The sequence below is a fragment of the Phyllobates terribilis genome, unplaced genomic scaffold (assembly GCF_046119375.1).
Source record: "Phyllobates terribilis strain yellow unplaced genomic scaffold, ASM4611937v1 Scaffold_3__8_contigs__length_932513732, whole genome shotgun sequence".
Classification (NCBI taxonomy): Eukaryota; Metazoa; Chordata; class Amphibia; order Anura; family Dendrobatidae; genus Phyllobates; species Phyllobates terribilis.
In genome coordinates, this window is record NW_027362763.1 from 894,739,403 (window position 1) to 894,764,564 (window position 25,162).

General features: G+C 42.4%; 1 protein-coding gene across 2 annotated transcripts in view; it reads right to left on the minus strand.

Annotated features, from left to right (window-relative positions):
- Positions 1-25,162, minus strand: part of LOC141257774 (peptide chain release factor 1-like, mitochondrial) — a 67,934-nt gene that overhangs the window by 40,914 nt on the left and 1,858 nt on the right. The window contains exons 2-8 of one of the 2 annotated variants that reach the window (XM_073672736.1): positions 24,051-24,130; positions 17,408-17,591; positions 17,162-17,325; positions 16,071-16,188; positions 14,434-14,570; positions 11,809-12,010; positions 6,000-6,102 (exon numbers count right to left, since the gene is read on the minus strand). In XM_073672736.1, coding sequence (XP_073528837.1) covers positions 6,000-6,102; positions 11,809-12,010; positions 14,434-14,570; positions 16,071-16,188; positions 17,162-17,325; positions 17,408-17,591; positions 24,051-24,130 — 988 coding nt within the window. Of the gene's footprint in view, positions 1-5,999; positions 6,103-11,808; positions 12,011-14,433; positions 14,571-16,070; positions 16,189-17,161; positions 17,326-17,407; positions 17,592-24,050; positions 24,131-25,162 lie in introns of those variants that run through there. The other variant, XM_073672738.1, reaches the window with a different exon arrangement.

Genomic DNA, 25,162 nt, shown 5'->3' on the forward strand with positions numbered 1-25,162 from the left:
CATCATGGTGTGGGGATACTTTTCTTCAGTAGGGACAGAGAAGCTGGTCAGAGTTGATGGGAAGATGGATGGAGCTAAATTAAGGGCAATCCTGGAGGACAACCTGTTAAAGACCGCTAAAGACTTGAGACTGCGGCGTAGGTTCACCTTCCAGCAACTTTAAACATATTGCAAGAGCTACAGTGGAATGGTTTAGGTCAAAGTATATTCATTGCATTCACAGTCCAGACCTAAATCTCATTGAAACTCTGTGCAAGACTTGAAAATTGCTGTTCAAAGACCCTCTCCATCCAATCTCACTGAGCTACAGCTAATTTGCAAGAAGAATGGACAAAACATTTTCAGATCTATATTTTTAAAATATTTAGAAAACCATGTATCATTTCCTTCACACTTCACAAAAACTTGCTACTTTGTGCTAGTACATCACATAAAATCCAAATTAAATACAATTAAGTTTGTGGGTATAAAATGTGGAAAAGTTCACAAGGTATGAATACTTTTTCAAGGCACTAAAAATTCACATTAGCTTACCTTTAACAGATCGCTCAGTGCGCATAGGCTGCCATTGTTCTCGGCAGCACAACTTGTTTACACAGGACAATGAGCTTTTGAGAACAATGATCTTTCGAGAAAACCTAAATTGAATTTCACCAAACAAACAAGTATTTTGTGAGGCAATTGGCAGCTTGTTTACACCGCACAATTATTGCAAAACGAGATTTTGCACGATAATTGTGGAATGCAAATGGACTTCAAGACCGGGCTTTTTAATTGTTTTAACACATTTAATTCTACACTTATGCACAATAAATGGCCTTGCGCTATTTCATGCAGTATTAGCCTACAATAATCCACTCCATGAGTGTAATATGTTGCAATTTCCAAATACAACACATTGCAGTGCTGCAGATACACCCAGTAATCCCAATGATGGAGGAAGTTGAGCGCTGTACTCTAATAGACAACAGACAATGAATGGAGCAGAGGCCCCTTCTCACAATTACAGATGATCTCAGCGGTTGGACACCCCATGATCAGGAAGTTAATCGCTATCCTATGGCTGGTTAGAATATAAATTTTGGGTATTACCAGAATTCAAAGGTATGTAGGAAAGTAATTCCTCTGATAGCTAGAGTTGATTTTCACAGAGTAAAGTAGGAGAGATGACCCCTCGCAATCAGCCTTCGCAGCAGCATAGTTCCAGATGAGCTGAGATTACAGTGGCACATGAACCGCCCAAGACTAATGTGGATCTGTTAAGACTGGGGCCCCGATTCATCAGGACCAGTGATTTTTATGCCTCTAATGATTCAGGAGTGTCTGACAAACTGTGTGCGCCTCGCCACAAATCTTACTCCATTTTTGGAGGCTTTTAAGGCAGAGATCCAATTAGACAAGCTGTTGTATCACACGCTCAACCAGCCTCAGATCCACCCATTTTGAGCTAAACTGGCATGAAATTGCCAGAAGTTTGTGACTTTTCAAAGCAGTTTACGTCAGGGTTCTAGCGTAATCGATTTGATGAATCAGGGCATGCATGTTCAATTCAGGCAAATGTTCGATACTCCTATTTTAAGAGGACCTTTCAAAATATTTATTTGATCAGAATATTTTCTATGGGCATTTACTTTTCTCACTGTATGACTCTTGTGCCAATCATAAAGAAGGCAACATCATAGATGGGGAAAAAGGGCAAACAACCCGAGATTTTTTCCCATGTAAAACAATCATACCAAGAAGAATCATTTCAGAACTTTTTCCGCCTTTAAATGTGACACATAATCTGTACAAATCCGTTAAGAAAAATAAAAAAATTAAAAAAACAAGTAGTGTTAGTGTAGGGAGTACAATTGGGGGAGAAAGGTTGAACTTGATGGACCTAGGTCTTTATTCAACCTATGTTTTTATGTATGTTACTAAAGTAATGTGGTTGCATAAGTGTGAACACCCTCATACTTGAGGATGCGGTAGTGTTCAGAATTAGTCACTGATGTTTAAACTCATGTTAACGAATTGGTACAAAGCTGACCTCATTTATAGTGTTTCTAATTAACTCCATATAAAGTTTAGCTGTTCTGGTAGGATTTTCCTGACATTTTCTTATTTGGTCCATAAAAAGTTTACAAGATAGCAAAAGGATCTCATTGTTGAAAGCAGTCAAGTCAGGAGAATGGAACAAAAACATTTGCAAGGCATTATATATACACAATGGAACAAAGTGAAGATTGTCATCAAGAAGTGGCTTAATGGGAACCGGCCATGTGAAAAAATGTGATTAGCCAGCAGATATGGGGTTAATCTGTAAGTTAACAGTGTTCTGACGCCATGCGGCCGCCACACTGTAGGCCCGGCTGCTAGGAGGAAAGCCTTCGTTACTTACCGGTAACGGGATTTTTCGGAGCCCATGACAGCACCACGTGAGAGAGAGGATCCGCCCATCAAGGACAGGAAACCTACAGGTTAAAAAGGGCGGCCCTCTCCTCCCGCCTCAGTTTAGTTAACAGAGCATGAGAGTACCGCCAAGGTTAGTTATAACAAAACATAATCACATTAAGTACATTACTTTTCATCAATTTCCCGCAAGGGTGCACAAAAAGAAATCAAATCTACGGGAGTGCACAACACCAGTGAAGGGAGGGAATATAAAGGTGCTGTCATGGGCTCCGAAAAATCCCATTACCGGTAAGTAACTAAGGCTTTATTCGGTCGCCCATGACAGCACCACGTGAGAGAATTACAGAGACGAAGGAAATTAGGGAGGGACCACAGCTTGAAGCACCCTTCTCCCGAAAGTGAGATCTGCAGAGCCACCCAGATCCAATCTATAGTGCCTATAGAAAGTAGAGGGAGAAGACCAAGTGGCAGCCTTACAAATTTCCTCAATGGAAAGCCCTGTCTTCTCCGCCCAGGAGGTTGATACCGCTCTGGTAGAATGCGCCCTCAATCCCTCCGGTATCTCTTTATCCCCTGAGGAGTATGCGAGGGAAATGGCCTCCTTGATCTATCTAGCGATTGTAGCCTTTGAGGCCTTACAACCCTTTCTAGCCCCCTGATAGCATATAAATAGGGACTTATCTTTTCTAAAGCCACGTGATACTTCTAAGTACTTTAGTACGCACCTCCTAACGTCTAAAGTGTGAAGTCTCTCCTCTTTTTGATTTTTGGGCGGGAAGCAAAAAGTCGGGAGAACTATTTCCTGGGTTCTATGGAATCGAGTGGCCACTTTAGGAAGAAAGGCTGGATCAGGTTTTAATATAATTCTATCGTCCAGAATTCCCATCCTTCAACTGACTGTCTAGCTGTTCAAGCCACACCATCAGGGCTCTGGACGTACAGGTAGCTGCTACTGTTGGTCTCAGTGCTCCCGCAGCTGTCTCCCATGCCCCTTTCAGGAAAGTATCAGCCCGTCTGTCTAGGGGATCTCTCAATGCACCCATATCATCGAACGGGAGGGAAGTTATTTTCGCTGCTTTGGTAACAGCAACATCCAGCTTGGGTGCTTTTAACCAGGAGGAACACATAGCATCCTCAAACGGATATTTCCTTTTAAAGGATGGAGGAACACTACCCTTCTTGTCAGGCTTTCTCCACTCCTTATCAATGAGGTCTTTCACCTTTGAATTTACTGGAAAGACCCTTCTCTTCTTTAGCCCCAGACCACCAAACATAACATCCTCAGCTGACTTCTCTACCCTCGAGTCCACTATCCCCATTGTAGATCGGACGGCTTTTACTAGGGCATCGACCTCCTTCAGGGGGAAGCACTGTCTATCTGGCTCACTATCAGAGGAAGAGAAGGCGGAGGAGGAAGCGACCGATAGCTCAGAGTCTGAACCCAGCTGGGTTTCTTGAGGAATATGCCCAGACTCTGAACCTTGCAATGCTTTGCCTATTTCTTCTCTTATTAAAGTTCTTAGGCCTAGGGAAAAATCTGGGGTCTCCTCCGATATCATTTTGCTGATACAAAGCTGACATAACCTTTTGCTATATGAATCAGGGAGCGGATAGCTGCATAAGGCACACTCTCTGTGCTTGGACTTCGAGGAACATTTCTTGCTCTAAAAGAAAGTCATAGATAGAAAGAAGGAGGAAACATTAGTAGAACTTTCACGAAGATTCCACTCACCCCACAGAACCTTCGGTACCGTAGAAGCAGAGGAATCCAACATGCATGGCGAGGAATCACGCCGCGCCGGACCGTCCTTCCTGCTCTTAGTGGTAGCTCTTCTAGTTGTACGACCAGACCCTAGCCGGGAATGACGCTGCGCCACTAGTTGTGAGGGCTCCCCAGAGGGCTGCTCCTGCAGCAGATGTTGTTGCCTAGGTGACAGCTCCTGTGAATCTTCCATAGCTTACAATGTAAGAATGGGCTGGGAAGCACCTCTGTATGTTACCAGACCCTTTATATACTGGCCATACCGGTACCATGTGTGGGTGTGTGTTTCCTTTTTTTTTTTTTTTTTTTTTTTAAACCCAGGAGGGCGTTACCTGCTCCTTGGTCTTCCTCCCCTGGTCCAGGTGGGGTCCAGGTGGGATCCAGGTGGACTCCTCGCCGCCAGGTCCTCAATCCCCCGGCGTTCAGCTGCTCGCCGCCAAAAATTCAAACGAGCCCCGCCCCTTCCGATGACGTCACAGGGCTTCCTGCCCGGCGCACCGGAAGTCACGTCAGAAGGTCGCGCCGCCCGTCACGTGCGCCGCCCGTCACGTGCGCCGCCGGCGCGACCTGGATCTCCTGCAAGCTGTAGCGGGGGGGGAGCCCGCTAGCGGCCCCACACCTGGCGGACATCTACCTCCCGTGAGGCGATGTCGCGCCCGCCGCAACGCTCACGGAGGCGCCCCCATGAGCCCTGCCGTGGCGTCTCCAGGGGACCGGGACGGACCGGCTCCAACCACCTGCTGTGGCCCTCTCTGGGACAGGAGTCCATCTTCTGCAGGTAAGCCTGCAAGGTCCCCCATCATGGACACGAAACCTAAACTGAGGCGGGAGGAGAGGGCCGCCCTTTTTAACCTGTAGGTTTCCTGTCCTTGATGGGCGGATCCTCTCTCTCACATGGTGCTGTCATGGGCGACCGAATAAATTAAACTTTATTCCACCAGCAGCCTCAGGCTTCCAGTCATAGAGGTGCGGCTTCAGTCACCGTTCCGTACACAGTGAGCATCGCCAGAAACCATGCACTGACTGACAGCCAGCTCGGCACTGATGCACTGCTGAGTCAGATGAACTTCATTCCTCCCCGAAGCCGGGCTTTCAGTGCTATTAACCTGCATATTAACCCCATATCTGCAGTCTAGCTGCATTTTTTCACATGACAGGTTTCCTTTTAAAATTTGACACAGTGACATTAACTAGAACTGGATGTACCTCAAAAATTGATGAAAAGACAAGAAGAAAATTGGTCTTCGAGGCTGCCGAGAGGCCTACAGCAACATTAAAGGAGCTGCAGGAATTTCTGGCAAGTGGTGGTTGTGTACTGCATGTGACAATTTCCAGTATTCTCCATATGTCTAATTTGTGGGGTGTGGTAGGATGGCAAGATGGAAGCCTTTTCTTACAAAAGAAAAATATCCAAGCCTAGCTATATTTCACCAAAAAACCTAAAGAGATGAACTGGAATATAAGTTGATGTGCATGTAGAATGTAGGTGCATGTAGAATGTAGGTGCATGTAGAATGTAGGTGCATGTAGAATGTAGGTGCATGTAGAATGTAGGTGCATGTAGAATGTAGGTGCATGTAGAATGTAGGTGCATGTAGAATGTAGGTGCATGTAGAATGTAGGTGCATGTTCACACTGGTCACTAAACAGACAAAACCCAAGATAAAAAAAAAATAAGCAAATACCCTGCAATAAATAAACAGCAATAGTGCATGAAAATAATATAGGGCGCTTAGTTAACATAATTTTGATCAAAAAGATGTATAAAAAAAAAAAAAAAAAAGACATCCCACCATGTCACGTTCACCCTATTCAGGACGGTGCTAACTTAAAACCTTACCATTTGTCAAATGACGTACATGTGGATAAGGGCTGAGATGTCTCTACTGCGACCCGGCTAATGGGCACCCAGGCATCAGGAACTACATGAATGTAATGTCCAGCTGAAAGAAAAGGGAAGCCACACTTATTTACACAGACTGCAAGAAAAAAGAAAAAGAATAAAAAAAAAACTAAAGATTAACTGGTGGGATAGCTTTTACATTTTTTTGATCAAAATGATGTTAACCAACATCCTATATTATTTTCATGCACTATTGCGGTTTATTTATTTACTGCAGGGTATTTGCTTATTATGATTTCATCCTGGGTTTTATTTTTTTATATTTTACCAAAACCTACAATCAAGTCTGACAAAAGCATGTGGGAAAACTGTGGTCTGATAAGCCCAAGGTTAAACTGTTTGGCCATATTCCAAAAGGTATATCTGGCACAAAGCTAACTCTGCACATTACCAAAAGAACACCATACACACAGTGAAGCATGATGGAGGTATCATTATGGTTTGGGGCTGTTTTTTTTGGAAGCTGGAACTAGGAATTTAGTCAATGTGGAGGGAATTATGAACAGTTCCAAATATCAGTCAATTTTACATCAAAACCAAAGATGAAGAATTTCACCTTTCAGCACAACAATGACCCTAAGCATACCTCCAGATCAACAACAGAATGGCTTCGCCAAAAGAAGAACAAATTTTTGGAATGGCACAGCCAAAGTCCAGTTCTGAATCCAATTGAAAATCTGTGGGTTTACCTGCAGAGGGCGCTGTACACAGGATCTCACAGATTTATAGAGCTACTGCAAGGAAGGATATGCTATGCAGATAGACTCCTCCCCAAAAGACTGAAAGCTGTCATAAATTCAAAGGGTACTTTAACAAAGTATTACTGTAACGGTGTGCATATTTACCCCATCACATTAGTTTAGTTTTTTTTTCTTCAACACGAAAATATTTCGGCTTATTTTTCTACTGAATTACACAGATTATAGGTGACAAAGGTTGAAAAAGTTCTGAAATTACTCCTTGGTGTGATGTTTTTTTTACATGACAAAAGCATGTAATTTTAACAGGGCTGTGCAGACTTTTTATACCCACTGTACAGCACTGCGGATCTATCCCAGGTATCGGGGAATAGTGCCCCAATACCGGGTATAGATCCAGACCGTGACATGTTACAATCACCGATTGTGCGTTCATCTTAATTACGGCTCCTAGCTGCAGCTCTCCTCTCCCGGCGATATAATTTCATTACAATACAGTAGTCTACTACTCTCCTGTAGATGTAATATTAAAGGCACTGAAAAAGGAGAGCTGCAGCGAGGACCAATGATGAAGATGTATGTGACAAATGCTGCTCACAATCATCTTAAAGAGAACCTGTTAGCAGGATATTCAACCCTCAACTCAAGGTATGCGTGTAAAGCCTCTTTAGTGCTCATTACACTACCTTTCTAGTAGAATTCCATTGAGGTATTTTTGAGGAATCTATTTTTGAAGTTTTATTCTCAACTACATGGGGGCAGGCACTGCACTCACCAGCTCTGCTGTATTTTGGCCATTGATAGGGAAGAGTGACCTGTCAAAGTGACCTGTCTCCCCTGCGCAGGTGCCATCATTGCCCAGGTTTATTGCAAGGACAGCACGTGAGCAGTGAGCTCCTAATGCCGTTGCGGGAGCCGGTACACTGATCTCGCAACGTCATCAGGAGCTCCTGCACCGCCCCTTCTGATGAAACGAATCTGGACAAATGATGACCTGCACAGGGAAGACATGTCACTGAAGGAAGAGTGACCCAATCAATCAATCAATGACCGGTGGTGGGCAGCAAAGTACAGCAGAGCTGGTGACTACCTTTCCCCGATGCACTCAAGAATAAAACTTTAAAAATAGATTTGCCCCAATGAAATTCTACTACAAAGATGTAAATGTACCAAGCCTAAGTGGGGGTGGGGGCTACACTCATAATTTTAGTTATGGATGGAATATCCTGCTGACAGGTCATCTTTAACCCCTTCGCAAAACTGAGATTTTACCTCGTTTTTTGCTCCCCTTGTTCCCAGAGCCATAGCGTTTTTATTTTTTGGTCCATATGGCTGTGTGAGGGCTTATTTTTTGCGGGACGAGTTGTACTTTTCAACGCCATTACTAGTTTTACCATATTTTGTACGGGAAAACGGGAAAAAAATTCCAAGTACGGTGAAATTGCAAAAAAAGTGCAATACCACAGATGTTTGGGGTTTTTTTTGTTTTTTTTTACCACGTTCACTGAATGCTAAAACTGACCTGCCATTATGATTCTCCAGGTCATTACGAGTTCGTAGACACCAAACATGTATAGGTTCTTTTTTATTTAAGTGGTGAAAAAAAATTCCAAAGTTAGCTTAAAAAAAAAAAAAATGCCGCCATTTTCCAAGACCCGTAGCGTCTCCATTTTTCGGGATCTGGGTGAGGTCTTGTTTTTTGAGCACCGAGCTGAAGTTTTTATTGATACCATTTTGGGGTAGATCCAATGTTTTGATCGCCTGTTATTGCATTTTATTGCAATGTTGTGGCGATCAAAATACGTAATTCTGGCATTTAGAATTTTTTTCTCGTTACGCCGTTTACCGATCGGATTAATTCTTTTTTTATACTGATAGATCGGACGATTCTGAATGCGGCGATACCAAATGTGTATGTGGTTTTTTTTTTATTATTTTATTTTGAATGGTGCGAAAGGGGGGCGATTTAAACTTTTATATTTTTTTAAAAACATTTTTTTTTCCACTTTTTGCATGCTTCTATAGTCTACATAGGAGACTAGAAGCAGCACTTGTCTAATCGCCTCTGCTACATAGAGGTGATCAGCAGATCACCTCTGTGTAGCAGAAATGGTCCTGTGCTATGAGTACTGACCACTAGGTGGCATTCATAGCGATCCGCTCATGACACCCACTGGAGTCTGCTGCAGACCCAGGGTTGTCATGCCCACCCATCAGTGACCCGCAATCACGTGACGGGTCACCGATGGGCGGGGTAAGTGACGCGCTTCCGATGAAGCAATGTTAAATGCTGCTGTCAGAGATTGACAGCGGCATTTAACATGTTAACAGCCGCGGGTGGATCGCGATTCCACCCGCGGCTGTTGCGGGCACATGTCAGCTGTAAGAATCAGCTGACATGTGCCCGGTTCAGTGAGGGCTCAGCGCCAGAGCCCTCTCACTGAACCGGGGGTTACAGCCTTGTGCGTACAAATACGGCACAGGCTGTAAAGTGGTTAATCACTGCTGCAGCTCTCCTCTCCCAAGGGAGTAGTAGGTGACTGAATTGTAATAAAATGACAGCACCAGGAGAGGAGAGCTGCATCGAGGAGCAGTGATGAAGATGATCGTGGAAGCAGCATTTTTAACATGTAACACTCTGGATCTTTCCCAGGTATCGAGGCATTATTCCCAGATACAGTTATATGAAAAAGTTTGGGCACCCCTATTAATCTTAAGCTTAATGTTTTATAAAAATTGGTGTTTTTGCAACAGCTATTTCAGTTTGATATATGTAATAACTGTTGGACACAGTAATGTTTCTGCCTTGAAATGAGGTTTATTGTACTAACAGAAAATGTGCAATCTGCATTCAAACAAAATTTGACAGGTGCATAAGTATGGGCACCTCACCAGAAAAGTGACATTAATATTTAGTAGATCCTCCTTTTGCAAAAATAACAGCCTCTAGTCGCTTCCTGTAGCTTTTAATGAGTTCCTGGATCCTGGATGAAGGTATTTTTGACCATTCCTCTTTACAAAACAATTCCAGTTCAGTTAAGTTTGATGGTCGCCGAGCATGGACAGCCCTCTTCAAATGATCCCACAGATGCTCAATGATATTCAGGTCTGGGGACTGGGATGGCCATTCCAGAACATTGTAATTGTTCCTCTGCATGAATGCCTGAGTAGATTTGGAGCGGTGTTTTGGATCATTGTCTTGCTGAAAGATCCATCCCCTGCGTAACTTCAAATTTGTCACTGATTCTTGAACATTATTGTCAAGAATCTGCTGATACTGAGTGGAATCCATGCGTCCCTCAACTTTAACAAGATTCCCGGTGCCGGCATTGGCCACACAGCCCCAAAGCATGATGGAACCTCCACCAAATTTTACTGTGGGTAGCAAGTGTTTTTCTTGGAATGCTGTGTTTTTTTGCCGCCAACTCAATCTTGGTTTCATCAGTCCACAGGACCTTCTTCCAAAAAGAAATTGGCTTCTCCAAATGTGCTTTTGCATACCTCAGCCGACTCGGTTTGTGGTGTGCTTGCAGAAACGGCTTCTTTTGCATCACTCTCCCATACAGCTTCTCCTTGTGCAAAGTGCGTTGTATAGTTGACTGATGCACAGTGACACCATCTGCAGCAAGTTGATGCTGCAGCTCTCTGGAGGTGGTCTGAGGATTGTCCGTGACTGATCTCACCATTCTTCTTCTCTGCCTTTCTGATGTTTTCTTGGCCTGCCACTTCTGGCCTTAACAAGAACTGTCCCTGTGTTCTTCCATTTCCTAACTATGTTCCTCACAGTGGAAACTGACAGGTTAAATCTCTGAGACAGCTTTTTGTATCCTTCCCCTGAACAACTATGTTGAATAATCTTTGTTTTCAGATCATTTGACAGTTGTTTTGAGGAGCCCATGATGCCACTCTTCAGAGGAGATTCAAACAGGAGAACAACTTGCAAGTGGCCACTTTAAGTAGCTTTTCTCATGATTGCATACACCTGGCTATGAAGTTCAAAGCTCAATGAGGTTACAAAACCAAAAAAAGTGCTTTAGTAAGTCAGTAAAAAGTAGGTAGGAGTATTTAAAAGAAGAAAATGATAAGGGTGCCCATACTTATGCACCTGTCAAATTTTGTTTGAATGCAGATTGCACATTTTCTGTTAGTACAATAAACCTCATTTCAAGGCAGAAACATTACTGTGTCCAACAGTTATTACATATATCAAACTGAAATAGCTGTTGCAAAAACACCAATTTTTATAAAATATTAAGCTTAAGATTAATAGGAGTGCCCAAACTTTTTCATATAACTGTACATTGGATAGACCCAGAGTGCGGTATGTAATGACATTACAGGGCAGCTCTTCTCCTCTCCTGGTGCTTGTAATGACAGTAAACACCTGGAATGATGAGATCTCAGTGTGATACGTTTTTTTTTTAATCGCCCCCAGAGAATAATCTGATAGTGCCTCTTTAGGGTATGTGCACACATTTAGTATTTAATTGCAGAAATTTCTGCAACGTTTCTGCATCTCTTGGCAGGAAAACGAAGCCTCAAAAACGTATTTCTTTCAGCGTTTTTTTCAGTGCATTCAATGGTTGAAAAACGCAGGCAAAAACGCACAGAGAACTGACATCCCGAGGATTATTTTCTGCACCAAATCTGCAAGTCAAAAATACTTAACGTGTGCAGACACTTCAGGTTTCTCATTCACTTTGCTGGCATCAGGTTTTGCAACAAATTCCCGTAGAAAAAAAAACACTAAATCGGCAACGTGTGCTCACAGCCTTAGCTGAAGGGGAAATAAATCTGCATAACTACAAAAGCCCACATCTCCACAATTGTAGGGAGAGAACAAAAAAAATCCCATTTTAATCAGCCCTTCTGGTCCTTAATATCGATATACAAAAAATATTGTGAAAGGTAATCTTTAAGGGCGGATACATACGCTAGAGATTGTCAGGAGCAGACATTTTGGATTATGGATTGGTCATCCTGTTTTGAACAGTACTGAATATAAGCCATGCTACACAGAACCTTAGAAATACAGCACCTTTATTTACAAATGTTCGCGTGTTCAATCATTTCCATGAGGGTCTCGTAGTCAGAAAATTCACTAAGAGCCTGAATCATCTCATCTAAAAGTTCATCACCAAACAGGAACCCATCAATGTTGTGTACGGACATGCCAATCCGGTGGTCTGTAACGCGGTCCTGAGGGAAGTTGTATGTTCTAATTTTTTCAGACCTTCCTTTTGTCCCAACCTGGAGAAAACCATTGATAATATATTAGAAGACTTCGTTCAAGCATGCAGCACAGGCATCAATCACATAGCTGATGGTGAGAGGGATGAGCTCAGACATGGCACCATGCAGATGAACCCAGTATGGTATCTTAACACAACTGTGGTAATATTTGTACATTGGAGCATTGTGTCTTTATAGAACATTTGCAAGTGTGACAGACACCAACTAGGATGCATCTAATGGATGCCCTAAGGCCCCGACGTATTAAGACTAGTGTTTTGTATGCCAGTCTTATTTAAGGTGATGCAGGAATAAGACGCCATATTCATTAAGAGACACATGCCACTTAAAGGGGTTGTACACTACTTTAGATTACTCCCCCCCCCCCCTCCCCCCAATTTATCCCCCCGGGGCCCCTAAGACTTTGTAAATACCTTCTGTTGCAGATAATGCCTGTGAGCGGCGCTATCATTGGCCGCTCACAGGCATCACGTGACCCCCGGCTGCAGCCGGCTCTGACATCCGCTGATGTCACGACAAGTGCTCGCAGCAGCTGGGGGTCTTTGTCTTCCTGGTTCCACGGTGGATGCCAGGCTGCGGGCGAGGTTACCGCCCCGCATCACACCCGGCATCCACTGCGCTCTCTGCCTCTCCCCATTCATTGGGAAAGTGCACGGTGGATGCTGGGTGTGACACGGGGGGGAACCCCGCACACAACCCGGCAGCCACTGCGGGGACCCCAACGCTGAGTCACACCTCACTTGTCGTGACGTCAGAGCGGGGTGACGTGATGCCACCGATAATGCCTGTGAGCGGCGCTATCTGCAACATAAGGTATTTACAAAAAGTCTTAGGGGCCCCGGGAGGATACATTGGGGGGGGGGAGGGGGGGGTAATCTAAAGTAATGCACAACTACTTTAAAGAATTTGGCGCATCTCAACAGTAGCATGTTCCTCGCCAGAAATGTTATTCCAGTCATGGAGTTAAGAGGGGATTTCCCCACGAACAAAGCTAATTTAAATCAACATCTTAATTAATAGATCTTGGAATAATAATAAGTTCCACAATTGGATGCGTTTAAAAAAAATGTCCCTGTGCTGAGATAATCTCATAAATGTGCCCCTGCTGTGTACGGTGTAATGGTTGTGTCTGACCATACAGGAACATGGTCTGATCATACCACATCTCCTGGGCAGGGGGGGGAAGCAAAAGAGTATACAGACATTACTTCACAGGGTCGCAGAGGATTCTTCCTTTGAGGTAAAACAGGCAGGGAAACGTTTTACCTCAAAGAAATAATCAGCTGTGATCCCGTGCTGTAATGTCTGTATACTCTTTTGCTTCCCCCCCTGCCCAGGAGCTGTGGTATGATCAGACCATGTTCCTGTACGGTCAGACACAGCCATTACACAGTACACAGCAGGGGCACATTTATAAGATTATCTCAGCACAGGAACATTTTATCTAAACACATCCAATTGTGGAAGTTACTGTTATTCCAAGATCTATTAATTAAAATGTATATTGTTAGTGGGAAAATTCCTTGAAGTAACATTTCTGGAGTAAGAAGCACTGATAATTAATTTGATGGCCCGTCACTCCTTCACCCACTTTGGTAAAGTCGCCCCAAACTGCTTTATTTGACATGTGCAAAAACTTTATGACTTTTCAAAGTATTTTATGCTTAAAGGTGTATTCCCATCTCCAAGATACTATCCCAAAATGTAGTAGGTGTAATAATAATAATATTAGCAAATATTTCCAATTAGAAATGTAGTATAGTAGTTTAGATTCACCATGTCTCTTTCCTTGTGCACAGGCATTGAAGTAACAGGCATCCAAGGTTACGTCCACTGATAAAGTCACAGCTAGCTAGCTGCTAGTGGCAGTAACCATGGATACCTAAGGTCCTGTATTGCCTGCACATGAGGAAAGAGACATAGCAAACTAAAAATACTATATTACATTTCTAATTGGGGATATTTGCTAATATTATTGTTATTATTACACCTACAACATATTGGGATAGGATCTTGGAGATGGGAATACCCCTTTAAGCACTGTAATGTATAGGGGCCTAAGAGTTTGCCCACAAGTTACTTAGTAGCTACATGTGGCTCTCAAGCTCACTACATGTAGAAACCCAAAGTACTATTGTGCAATATAGGCACCATGAATGCCATAGTATTCCTAATATTTGGGCCTAGAGTAACACCATCATCCCCATCAGTTCATGCTAGGGTAAGATCCATACAACTTGTGATATTTCTACCTTTTAATAGGTAGTCTGGCATATTTGAGATGTTCTTGACATTATGAAGGTATGACGGGTATGAAGCTTAGAACTAGATTGTCATCCAGATCATTATTCTAATTTCAGCTACCACAGCCACAAATTTGACATCAAAAAACATTTTTTGAAGCTTTGTGGGCCATTTACCTGGATTTTCCTCGCGTTCTGTCGTTTATTAACCTGCTCTTCTAATTTCATGTTGTATAACTTTGCACGGAGAACTTTCATGGCAGTCTCTTTGTTTTTGATTTGTGATCTTTCTTGCTGGCATTCAGAAACTATTCCTGCAGTATAAAGCGCAAAAATAAGAGGTTACTCGTCCATCAGTAGTTTCAGGTCGCAAACAATAAAAATTAACGGTTATTAAAATTGTGTCATTTATTTTAGCATCAGTCCAGATCCTCTCTTTAGAGCATGTGCACACAGAGCCTTTTAGCCGCCAGTGTACATGTTGAGTTTTTCCTGCAAAAGACACTTCAGGAAAATGCCAGCAGTGTTTTTTCTGAAACATCTTCTACATTGTTTTATTTTTACTGTATATATTAATAGTGAGCGGCTTCCAAGCAGAAGCCACCTGAAGAATGGACCGGTCACTTCAATTAACTGCTTTGCGGCTTTGGAGACCTGAAACGGTTAACAGAAGTTCAAGGTGACTGAACATGAGCACAGCAAGACGTTTTTACATTGCTATGCTTACATTCAGTAATTTTCAGGCAGAATCCTTAAAGGGAGTCAGTCATTGGGTTTTTGGTAAGTAATCCGATAGCAGCATAATGAAGGGCAGAGACTCTCATTCCAGCCATGTGTCATTTACTGGGCTGCCTGTTGTAGTTTTGATAAAATTACTATCAGCAGTAGATCACTAGAGGACTATTAAACCTGCTGCCAGATAGTCCAACCACGCCCCACTACAGATTGGCAGCTTTCTACTTATGCACAGTGTACATATCTGCCAATCAGTTCTGATAGATCTGCAGCAGAGAAAACAGCCATTTTATCAAAACTGCAGCAAGCAGCTCAGTAAGTGTTACATCGCTGGAATCAATGCGTCTTCCCTCACTTCATACTGTTCTCAGATAGGGTAGCAAAAACTTTGAGATTCCCTTTTATGCCACAGCCCCACTATCAGTATTTGGTCAGTATTTTTTCTCAGGAGTGGGAGACAAAACCAGGAGTGGGTGATAAATGCAGAATTGGTGACTTGTTTCTATTAGACCTTTTCTCTGATTGTTCCTCGCCTGGTTTTGGCTCCCACTCCTGAGAAAAAATACTGACCGAATACAGATGGTGGAGCCATGGCCTTAAGCTCAGACTTAATACAAAAAAATAAAAAAACAGCTGCAACTACTGCAATGGCTGACTAGTAACAGTCCCCTCATGTGGCCTTACACACATTCAGACTGGGTGACTGTCTTAAAGCAAGGTTGTTGTTTTTTTTTTAATCATTTTTTTTCAGCTAGAACCAAGGTGGAACCATACAAAATACAATTTTATAAAGAAAATGCATAGTTTTGATTAAAAAAAACAAAAAGGAAAAGGTATCTGCTGAGCCAATGTGTGAATGGTCCAATCTCTGGAAGCCTCGGTGAGCAGCACGAGTGGGCGCCGTGTGGCCTTTACTGCTGTCTACCTTGGCAGCTGTGCCCAGCACTCTTGTGCCAGTGATCCTGGGCCACATGGTCAGGATAATTGTGGTGTTCATACAGCTATGCCATCAGTGTCATACTAAAGTAAATGAGTGTTAGGAGTTTGAGGTCCTGGTGAATATCGGCAGAGCCACCTACCAGTTGGTATGTGGACGATCCTCACCGCGCTGTCTGTGGTATTCACATGCTGTCCTCCAGCACCACTGGCTCTTTTTGTATCGATCCGTAAATCCTTAGGATTAATTACTAGATGAATCTGCAGGTAGAGAAGTGACAGAACATGTTTTATCGGCATTCAGAGGCTGGATACAGTCCCTGACCACATCCTGCTCACGCACATTCGTGCAAATCAGTCCGAGCACGGACTGGCCTCAGGTCTTCCCACAGCTTCATGTATTTCTATTGACAGTGGCATGTGACAGGTTAACAGCAGCAGATTAAATCAGCCATCATCTGCCGGTAAAGCTGCAGGCTCAGCTTGTGAGCCAACATCAGAGTGAGGAATATGACATACCCTGTACGTCATAGGTCATTAAGGGGTTAAAGAACGTTCTCAGAAAGGCTAGTTGTAGCTTAGCACGTACAGCCAGTGTGAACTGTAACAACTAATGTAGACTAAATGTGTATGGTCTTGTCTGCAAATAGTCATTCAACTATCAGTTTACTTCTAATTAAAAGGAATCAATTCCACATTTTTGCTATGTAATCTGACAGCATGATATAGGGGCGGACACCTTGATTCCAGAAATATATAAGTTACCTTATTGGGTGCTGGTGTTTTGATAAAGTCACAGTTTTCTCTGCTGCAGATCTAGCAGCTCTCTGAATGCTGAGCTCTGTATAACTCCGTCCCCACCACTGAATGACAGCATTCTGTGTACACTGTGCATAGGCAGAAATCTGCCAATCAGTGGTGGGGACAGGGTTATAGAGAGCTCATGAATATGGAGGACTACATATTAGCAGGATTATGGGTCCTCTAGTAATAATCTCCTGCTAATAAAATGATTTTTATCAAAACTACATCAAGTAGTCCAGTAAGTGACATCACTAGAATCAGCGTCTCAGTCTCTTATGCTGCTCTCAGATTACAAAAACAAACAATGGTCCATTTAATGTCTGTGGCCACTTAAAAGTGGATAGGTAAAAAAAAAAAAAAAAAAAAAAAGACAGGACAGTAAATTAAAACTTTGTAGAAACTAAACATCATTTTGGCTCACAGTCCTTACCTCACTTGGCTGAGGCAGAATGGCAACAGTCATGGTGCTTGTATGAATTCTTCCTTGCTTCTCAGTCTTGGGTACCCTCTGGACCCTGTGCACGCCCCCTTCGTATTTCAGGTGTTTATAGGCATCAGAACCGGCCACACTTGCAGTTGCGTGCCGTACACCTCCTGAAACACAGATTAATCATTGGTATAAGCATAGTGGATGACAGTATGGCCTTTAGTGAAGTAGGCAACAAAAACAATTCACCTAAATCACTGCGCATATACTCCAATATGTCAAAGCTCCAGTTTTTATAGGTGGCAAAGCGCTGATACATATCAAATATCTCCGCAGAGAAGAGCATTGCCTCCTGTCCTCCCACACCGGCGGTCACCTCTAATATAAGATTACAGTCGTCAGCTTCTTCTTTGGAAATTAAAAGCCATGCCATCTGTACGACAGAAACGGAATAATGTAAGTTACATGACGGGATGATCAAAACCGGACAAAAGATATACAGCACAACCTTATACCCACATTAAAGGGGTTGTACGGGACTTCAATATTCATGGCCTATCCTTAGGATAAGTCATCAGTGTCTGATCGGTGGGGAAGCGACACCTGGCACCTCCGCCGATCAGAACTACACAGCACAGCTCCACCGACTGTATAGTGGTTGCAGCCGGTACTGCACATCCGCCCTCTATTCCAATCAATAATGGGTGGATATGCAGTACCCGGTCATGGTCAATATTTTGTCAACTAAGCTGTGCAGCTCCGTATCGGAGCAGTTCCTGCCGCCTCCAACATCGGGAACAGCTGATCATCTGTAAGCACAAGATATGGACCCAACTGTGCAAAATCTACAAGGTATCAGGCGTCAATCAACTGAAGAGGGGCTGGCTTTGCACTGGTTCACCCAGATACTTGCCTGGTCCGGACGCCCCCATCATGTACTTGACCCCTTATTGGCATACGGTTCAGGAGATTTTCTAAAGAAATGTGGTGCTACTGGGGATCATTAGATAGAACTTTACAACAGCCCCTACATGTCATGGAGCGATGGGAATGGTTTATAGGTTTAATCCTAAAAATCCCCTCAACTCTTCTAATAACTGCTTAACAGCAACATTTAAGAAAACGCAATATATTGAAAAATGTTACTAGTTTCTTTGGGTTGGTGGGGTTAATGGGAACATTTTATTTTTTTTTAAATGGCATTAATGACATGTTAAAGGGGCTGTCTGGAGAAAACAAGTTATTGTCCATCATATCCACAGGGGACCCGCACTGATTGACAGAATGGGAACGCTTATCCCCGTTAGAATATGCGTCCACCGCTCCATTCACTACCTGTGGGGCTGCAAGCACAACAAATTGTGGGCTCCATTTCTCCTCTTACCCTTGTGAAAATAACAAATTTGGACTAAAGCAACACTTAACATGTAACTTTTATTTTTTTTTTCCACGTTGCATTAATTCCAGTGAAGCACCTGAGGAGGGTAAACTTTCTGAATGCAGTTAAGAATACATTGATAGGTGTTCCATTTAGTTGCCAAGAGGCTAGAGGGATCCCTCTTTGTCACCACATTGTCCCTGCAGCACAATCGCAGGGAGCTGATGGTTTGTCATGTAAGCCACCAGAGTCTGCCATCCTGCTCATGTTGAGAGGGACTAATTAAAGGTGTAAAAAAAAATTTATATTAAAAAAAAAAAAAAAATTGACATCTTTAATTAGTCCTTTAATATATATTTATATATTATTTAAAAGTTTTTGAGTTTTAAACATTCACTTTTTCTCAAATGTTAACGCCTTTCCGACATGGTCATTTTCTGTTTTTACGTAGTCTGTTTTTCCTCCCCTTCTTTTAAGAGCCATAACTTTTTTATATTTCTGGACTAAGCACTCAATTTGCAGTGAATTAAATAAATTCTTTTTAACGGAAATACAAATATTTCAAATAGTTAAGGTTTCGGTCCAAATTATTGGACCTTTATCAGAGCTGTACAAAAATATGAACAATATAATAAAGTAGTGACAGCTATATATATATATATATATATATATATATATATATATATATATATATATATATATATATATATATACACAGTACAGACCAAAAGTTTGGACACACCTTCCCATTTAAAGATTTTTCTGTATTTTCATGACTATGAAAATTGTACATTCACACTGAAGGCATCAAAACTATGAATTAACACATGTGGAATTATATACTTAACAAAAAAGTGTGAAACAGCTGAAAATATGTCTTATATTCTAGGTTCTTCAAAGTAGCCACCTTTTGCTTTGATGACTGCTTTGCACACTCTTGGCATTCTCTTGATGAGCTTCAAGAGGTAGTCACCGGAAATGGTTTTCCAACAATCTTGAAAGAGTTCCCAGAGATGCTTAGCACTTGTTGGCCCTTTTGCCTTCACTCTGCGGTCCAGCTCACCCCAAACCATCTCGATTGGGTTCAGGTCTGGTGACTGTGGAGGCCAGGTCATCTGGTGTAGCACCCCATCACTCTCCTTCTTGGTCAAATAGCCCTTACACAGCCTGGACGTGTGTTTGGGGTCATTGTCCTGTTGAAAAATAAATGATGGTCCAACTAAACGCAAACCAGATGGAATAGCATGCCGCTGCAAGATGCTGTGGTAGCCATGCTGGTTCAGTATGCCTTCAATTTTGAATAAATCCCCAACAGTGTCACCAGCAAAGCACCCCCACACCATCACTCCTACTCCTCCATGCTTCATGGTGGGAACCAGGCATGTAGAGTCCATCCGTTCACCTTTTCTGCGTCGCACAAAGACACGGTGGTTGGAACCAAAGATCTCAAATTTGGACTCATCAGACCAAAGCACAGATTTCCACTGGTCTAATGTACATTCCTTGTGTTCTTTAGCCCAAACAAGTCTCTTCTGCTTGTTGCGTGTCCTTAGCAGTGGTTTCCTAGCAGCTATTTTACCATGAAGGCCTGCTGCACAAAGTCTCCTCTTAACAGTTGTTGAAGAGATGTGTCTGCTGCTAGAACTCTGTGTGGCATTGACCTGGTCTCTAATCTGAGCTACTGTTAACCTGCGATTTCTGAGGCTGGTGACTCGGATAAACTTATCCTCAGAAGCAGAGGTGACTCTTGGTCTTCCTTTCCTGGGGTGGTCCTCATGGGAGCCAGTTTCTTTGTAGCGCTTGATGGTTTTTGCAACTGCACTTGGGGACACTTTCAAAGTTTTCCCAATTTTTCGGACTGACTGACCTTCATTTCTTAAAGTAATGATGGGCACTCGTTTTTCTTTACTTAGAATTTGTATTATGGCAAGAAAAAAGCAGCTAACAGTCTATTCAGTAGGACTATCAGCTGTGTATCCACCTGACTTCTGCACAACACAACTGATGGTCCCAACCCCATTTATAAGGCAAGAAATCCCACTTATTAAACCTGACAGGGCACACCTGTGAAGTGAAAACCATTTCCGGTGACTACCTCTTGAAGCTCATCAAGAGAATGCCAAGAGTATGCAAAGCAGTCATCAAAGCAAAAGGTGGCTACTTTGAAGAACCTAGAATATAAGACATTTTCAGTTGTTTCACTCTTTTTTGTTAAGTATATAATTCCACATGTGTTAATTCATAGTTTTGATGCCTTCAGTGTGAATGTACAATTTTCATAGTCATGAAAATACAGAAAAATCTTTAAATGAGAAGGTGTGTCCAAACTTTTGGTCTGTAGTGTACATATATATATATATATATATATATATATATATATATATATATATATATATATATATATATATATATATATATACACACACACAAAATTATGTCAACAGAAAAAAGTACATAATATAGGATATGGTGATTATACATTCGGTACATGATGCTTTTTTTTTCATTGTTTTTTGGAAAACAGTATTTTGGTTTTTTTTTCTGAAATTGTTTATATAAATTGCTGGTAGAAATTCTGTTTCACACATTAAATAAGAAGAGATAATACGGTTTTTCAAAAAAACAAAATAAGCATCATATGAACTGAATATATAATCACCATATCCTATATTATGGATTTTTTTCTGTTGATATAATTTTGTAAATATGTATGCAACTATTACTTCACTATTATATTTTTCATACAGTTCTGATGAAGGTCCAATAATATGGATTGCCATTAAAAAGAATTTATTTAATTTACTGCAATTTCAGTGCCGAGTCCCTTAGTTGCTTGTATACGGGTTGGAACCCTACTTGAGCACCTGATCTCCTAACCAGGGAGGGCCGTATATTTCTACATCATAATTTGAATTTTTCTGTCCGTAGACGTAAGAGGGTTAGTTTTTGTTTTTTTTTTCAAGACAAGTTGTACTTTTGAACACCACCATTCATTTTATCACAGTGTATTTGAAAAGGGGAAAAAAGTCAAGTGTTGTGAAACTGAATGAACCTGGTCCTCCTCATCAGTATGATTACTGCAATAACAAAACTTGTCTTTTTTCTTATTATTTTAGTGGTCAAAAAATACTATACTTGTACTATATACAGCAATACCACAGTATTGTTACATACAGGTGCTTCTCACTAAATTAGAATATCAAAAAGTTAACTTATTTCAGTTCTTCAATACAAAAAGTGAAACTCCTATATTATATAGAGTCATTACAAACAGAGTGATCCATTTCAAGTGCTTATTTCTGTTAATGTTGATGATTATGGCTTACAGCCAAGGAAAACACAAAGTCATTATCTCAGTAAATTAGAATAATAAACAAAAAAACACCTGCAAAGGTTTCCTACATGTTTAAAAGGTCCCTTAGTCTGTTTCTGTAGGCTCCACAATCATGGGGAAGACAGCTGACTTGACAGATGTCCAGAAGGCAGTCATTGACACATTCCACAAGGAGGGTAAGCCACAAAAGGTCATTGCTAAAGAAGCTGGCTGTTTACAGAGTGCTGTAACCAAGCATATTAATGGAAAGTTGAGTGGAAGGGTAAAGTTTAGTAGAAAAAGGTGCACAAGCAACCAGGATAACTGCAGCCTTGAAAGGATTGTTAAGAAAAGGCCATTCAAAAATTTGGGGGAGATTCTCAAGGAGTGGACTGCTGCTGGAGTCATTGCTTCAAGAGCCACCACACACAGACGTATCCAGAACATGGGCTACAAGTGTCGCATTCCTTGTGTCAAGCCACTCATGAGCAATAGACAATGCCAGAAGCGTCTTACCTGGGACAAGGAGAAAAAAACCTGGACTGGTGCTGAGTGGTCCAATGTGTTGTTTTCAGATGAAAGTAAATTTTGCATTTCATTTGGAAATCAAGGTCCCAGAGTCTGGAGGAAGAGTGGAGAGGCCACAGTCCAAGCTGCTTGAGGTCTAGTGTGAAGTTTCCACAATCAGTGATGGTTTGGGGAGCCATGTCACCTGCTGGTGTAGGTCCACTGTGTTTTATCAACACCAAAGTCAGCGCAGCCATCTACCAGGAAATTTTAGAGGACTTCATGCTTCCCTCTGCCGACAAGCTTTATGGAGATGGAAATTTCATTCTCCAGCAGGACTTGGCGCCTGTCCACACTGCCAAAAGTACCAATACCTGGTTTAAAAACAACAGTATCACTGTGCTTGATTGGCCAGCAAACTCACCTGACCTTAACCCCATAGAGAATCTATGGAATATTGTCAAGAGGAAGATGAGAGACCCCAGACCCAACGATGCAGACGAGCTGAAGGCTGCTATCAAAGCAAGCTGGGCTTCTATAACACCTCAGCAGTGCCACAGGCTGATCGCCTCCATGCCACGCCGCATTGATGCAGTAATTGATGCAAAAGGCGCCCCGACCATGTATTGAGTGCATTTACTGAACATACATTTCAGTAGACCAACATTTCGGAACGGATTTTAAAAATATTTTTCAAGCTGTTGTTATAAAGTATTCTAATTTACTGAGATAATGACTTTTGTGTTTTCATTGGCTGTAAGCCATAATCATCAACATTAATAGAAATAAACACTTGAAATAGATCACTCTCTCTGTAATGACTCTGTATAATATATGAGTTTCACTTGTTGTATTGAAGAACTAAAATAAATGAAAGGAGTTTTCAACTCCTTTCACATTGATGCCCTATCCATTGGAAAGGGCATCAATATATGATCGGCCGGGGTTCCGCACACGGCACCCCCGCCGCTCAGCTGTTGTCGGTGCCGGCGGCCGGAAGTCCTTACCTGCGGTGCCTGGCTGTCCATCTGTAGTGGCCGCTGCGGGGTACTGCACATCCGCCTCCCATTCAATTGAATGGGAGGCGGATGTGCAGTACCAAGCGCCGGTCACTACAACTTGACGACCAAGCACTGCAGGTGAGCACTTCCGACCGGCGGCACCGACAACAGCTGATTGGCGGGGGTTCCATGTGCGGGACCCCGGTCGTTCATACAGTGGAAAACCCCTTTAACTTTTTTTAATGATATTTTAATTTTTTTGAGAAGCACCTGCATATTAAGAATGGAAAGCTGACCTGGCTCTGTTAGGCTCCAACAGTTGATGATCGCTACACTGCAGAGCTAGTCTGAGTCGGTCGTCTGGGTCTGTCAGGCTCCAGCAATTCCTTCTCCTTCCCATTACTCGGTGATCGCCGGGACTGAAGCAGGAGACATCACTAGTGCTTCCTATACTGTATACACAGCACTTGTATAAATCCTCAGTATGGAAAGTCTGCACGTCTGTCAGCCGGCTCCCCGCTCCTGACAGTAAGGACGTGCTAAAACACCCTGGCAGAGTCATATACTGACAGCCCCATTTAAGACGCTGGGCACTCTGCAAGATGAGGAGCCATTTGTATTAGTTTTGATAAATCTCACCCACTATGTAAAACCTTCCCGACTGCAGTGTAAAGAAATGAAACCATACGACACCTTGTATTTTAGGTTGGTTATCTCCTCCTCGCAGGAAGCCATTTCTGTTGTCGCCAGAGATTTTAAATCTTCATTTTCCTCTATAATGTGAAACACAGGAACAATAAAAAACTGATATATTAATCCCTTGGCATCACAGCCCCTTTTGGCCTTAATACTACACAATTTTTTTTCATTTGTTTTTTTGGGATGAGTTGTATTTCTCAGTGCCATCACTTGGGGGTTCATAGCACTTATTAACCGTTTACAGATTGTCCATAGACTTTAGACGTCAGGGCAGCCCCCCACTCCTATTCTGCAGTGACTTTCTAACACATCACGCATTGGAGCGCAGCTGCATGCGATCGTGTGTCATCCCTAATGCTGAGCTGCTGTCAGTCAGTGTCGGGGGGCGTAGTTACAGCCGCCGGTGTCTATACACAGAGCAGTGACATGTTTATGGCAATGGAGCTGTATATGAAAGCATGTTTCATGTGTGACAACTGACGACCACCTTTTATTGCAGTGTTATAATGACTGATGGGTGATGGGACGCAGTTTTGGCCCTTCTATTGTTTTTCTGTCTACGACGTTTACTGATCGGGTTAATTGGTGTTATGTTACCAAAGACGGGACTTTCATGGTATGTGTACTTATTATAGGTGAACAGTGGGAGATGCAATTTATTATGTTTTAATAACTTATTTTTTTACTTTATTTAGTCTCATCAGAGGACTGGAACCTGTGATCGCCTGGTCACTGAGAGATGAGCGAATACATCAAATTCAATTCTACTTGAATTAAAAAAAAAAAAAAAAAAAAAAAAAAAAAAAATCGCATTTGCCAAAATGCAGATTTTTAGTAATTTGCTTGAATGAGGATTCAGCACATTGGTGGCCACTGGTCGCTATTTTTCAGAATCCCTGTACTCCCCTCGTCGCACCTTCTGATGTCCACCACTCACAGCGAGTTGGGTGGCTCTGCGCGTGCGAGGTCACAGCATGTCATGACCTTTCATGTGTGGACCCTCCCAGCCTCATCAGCACGGACACCCCTGGCTCACTGGGAAAGGCCCGGGGGGGATCGGGATCAGAGGGGCAAGCGAGGGGGGGGAGCGAGCAGAGGGGCAAGCG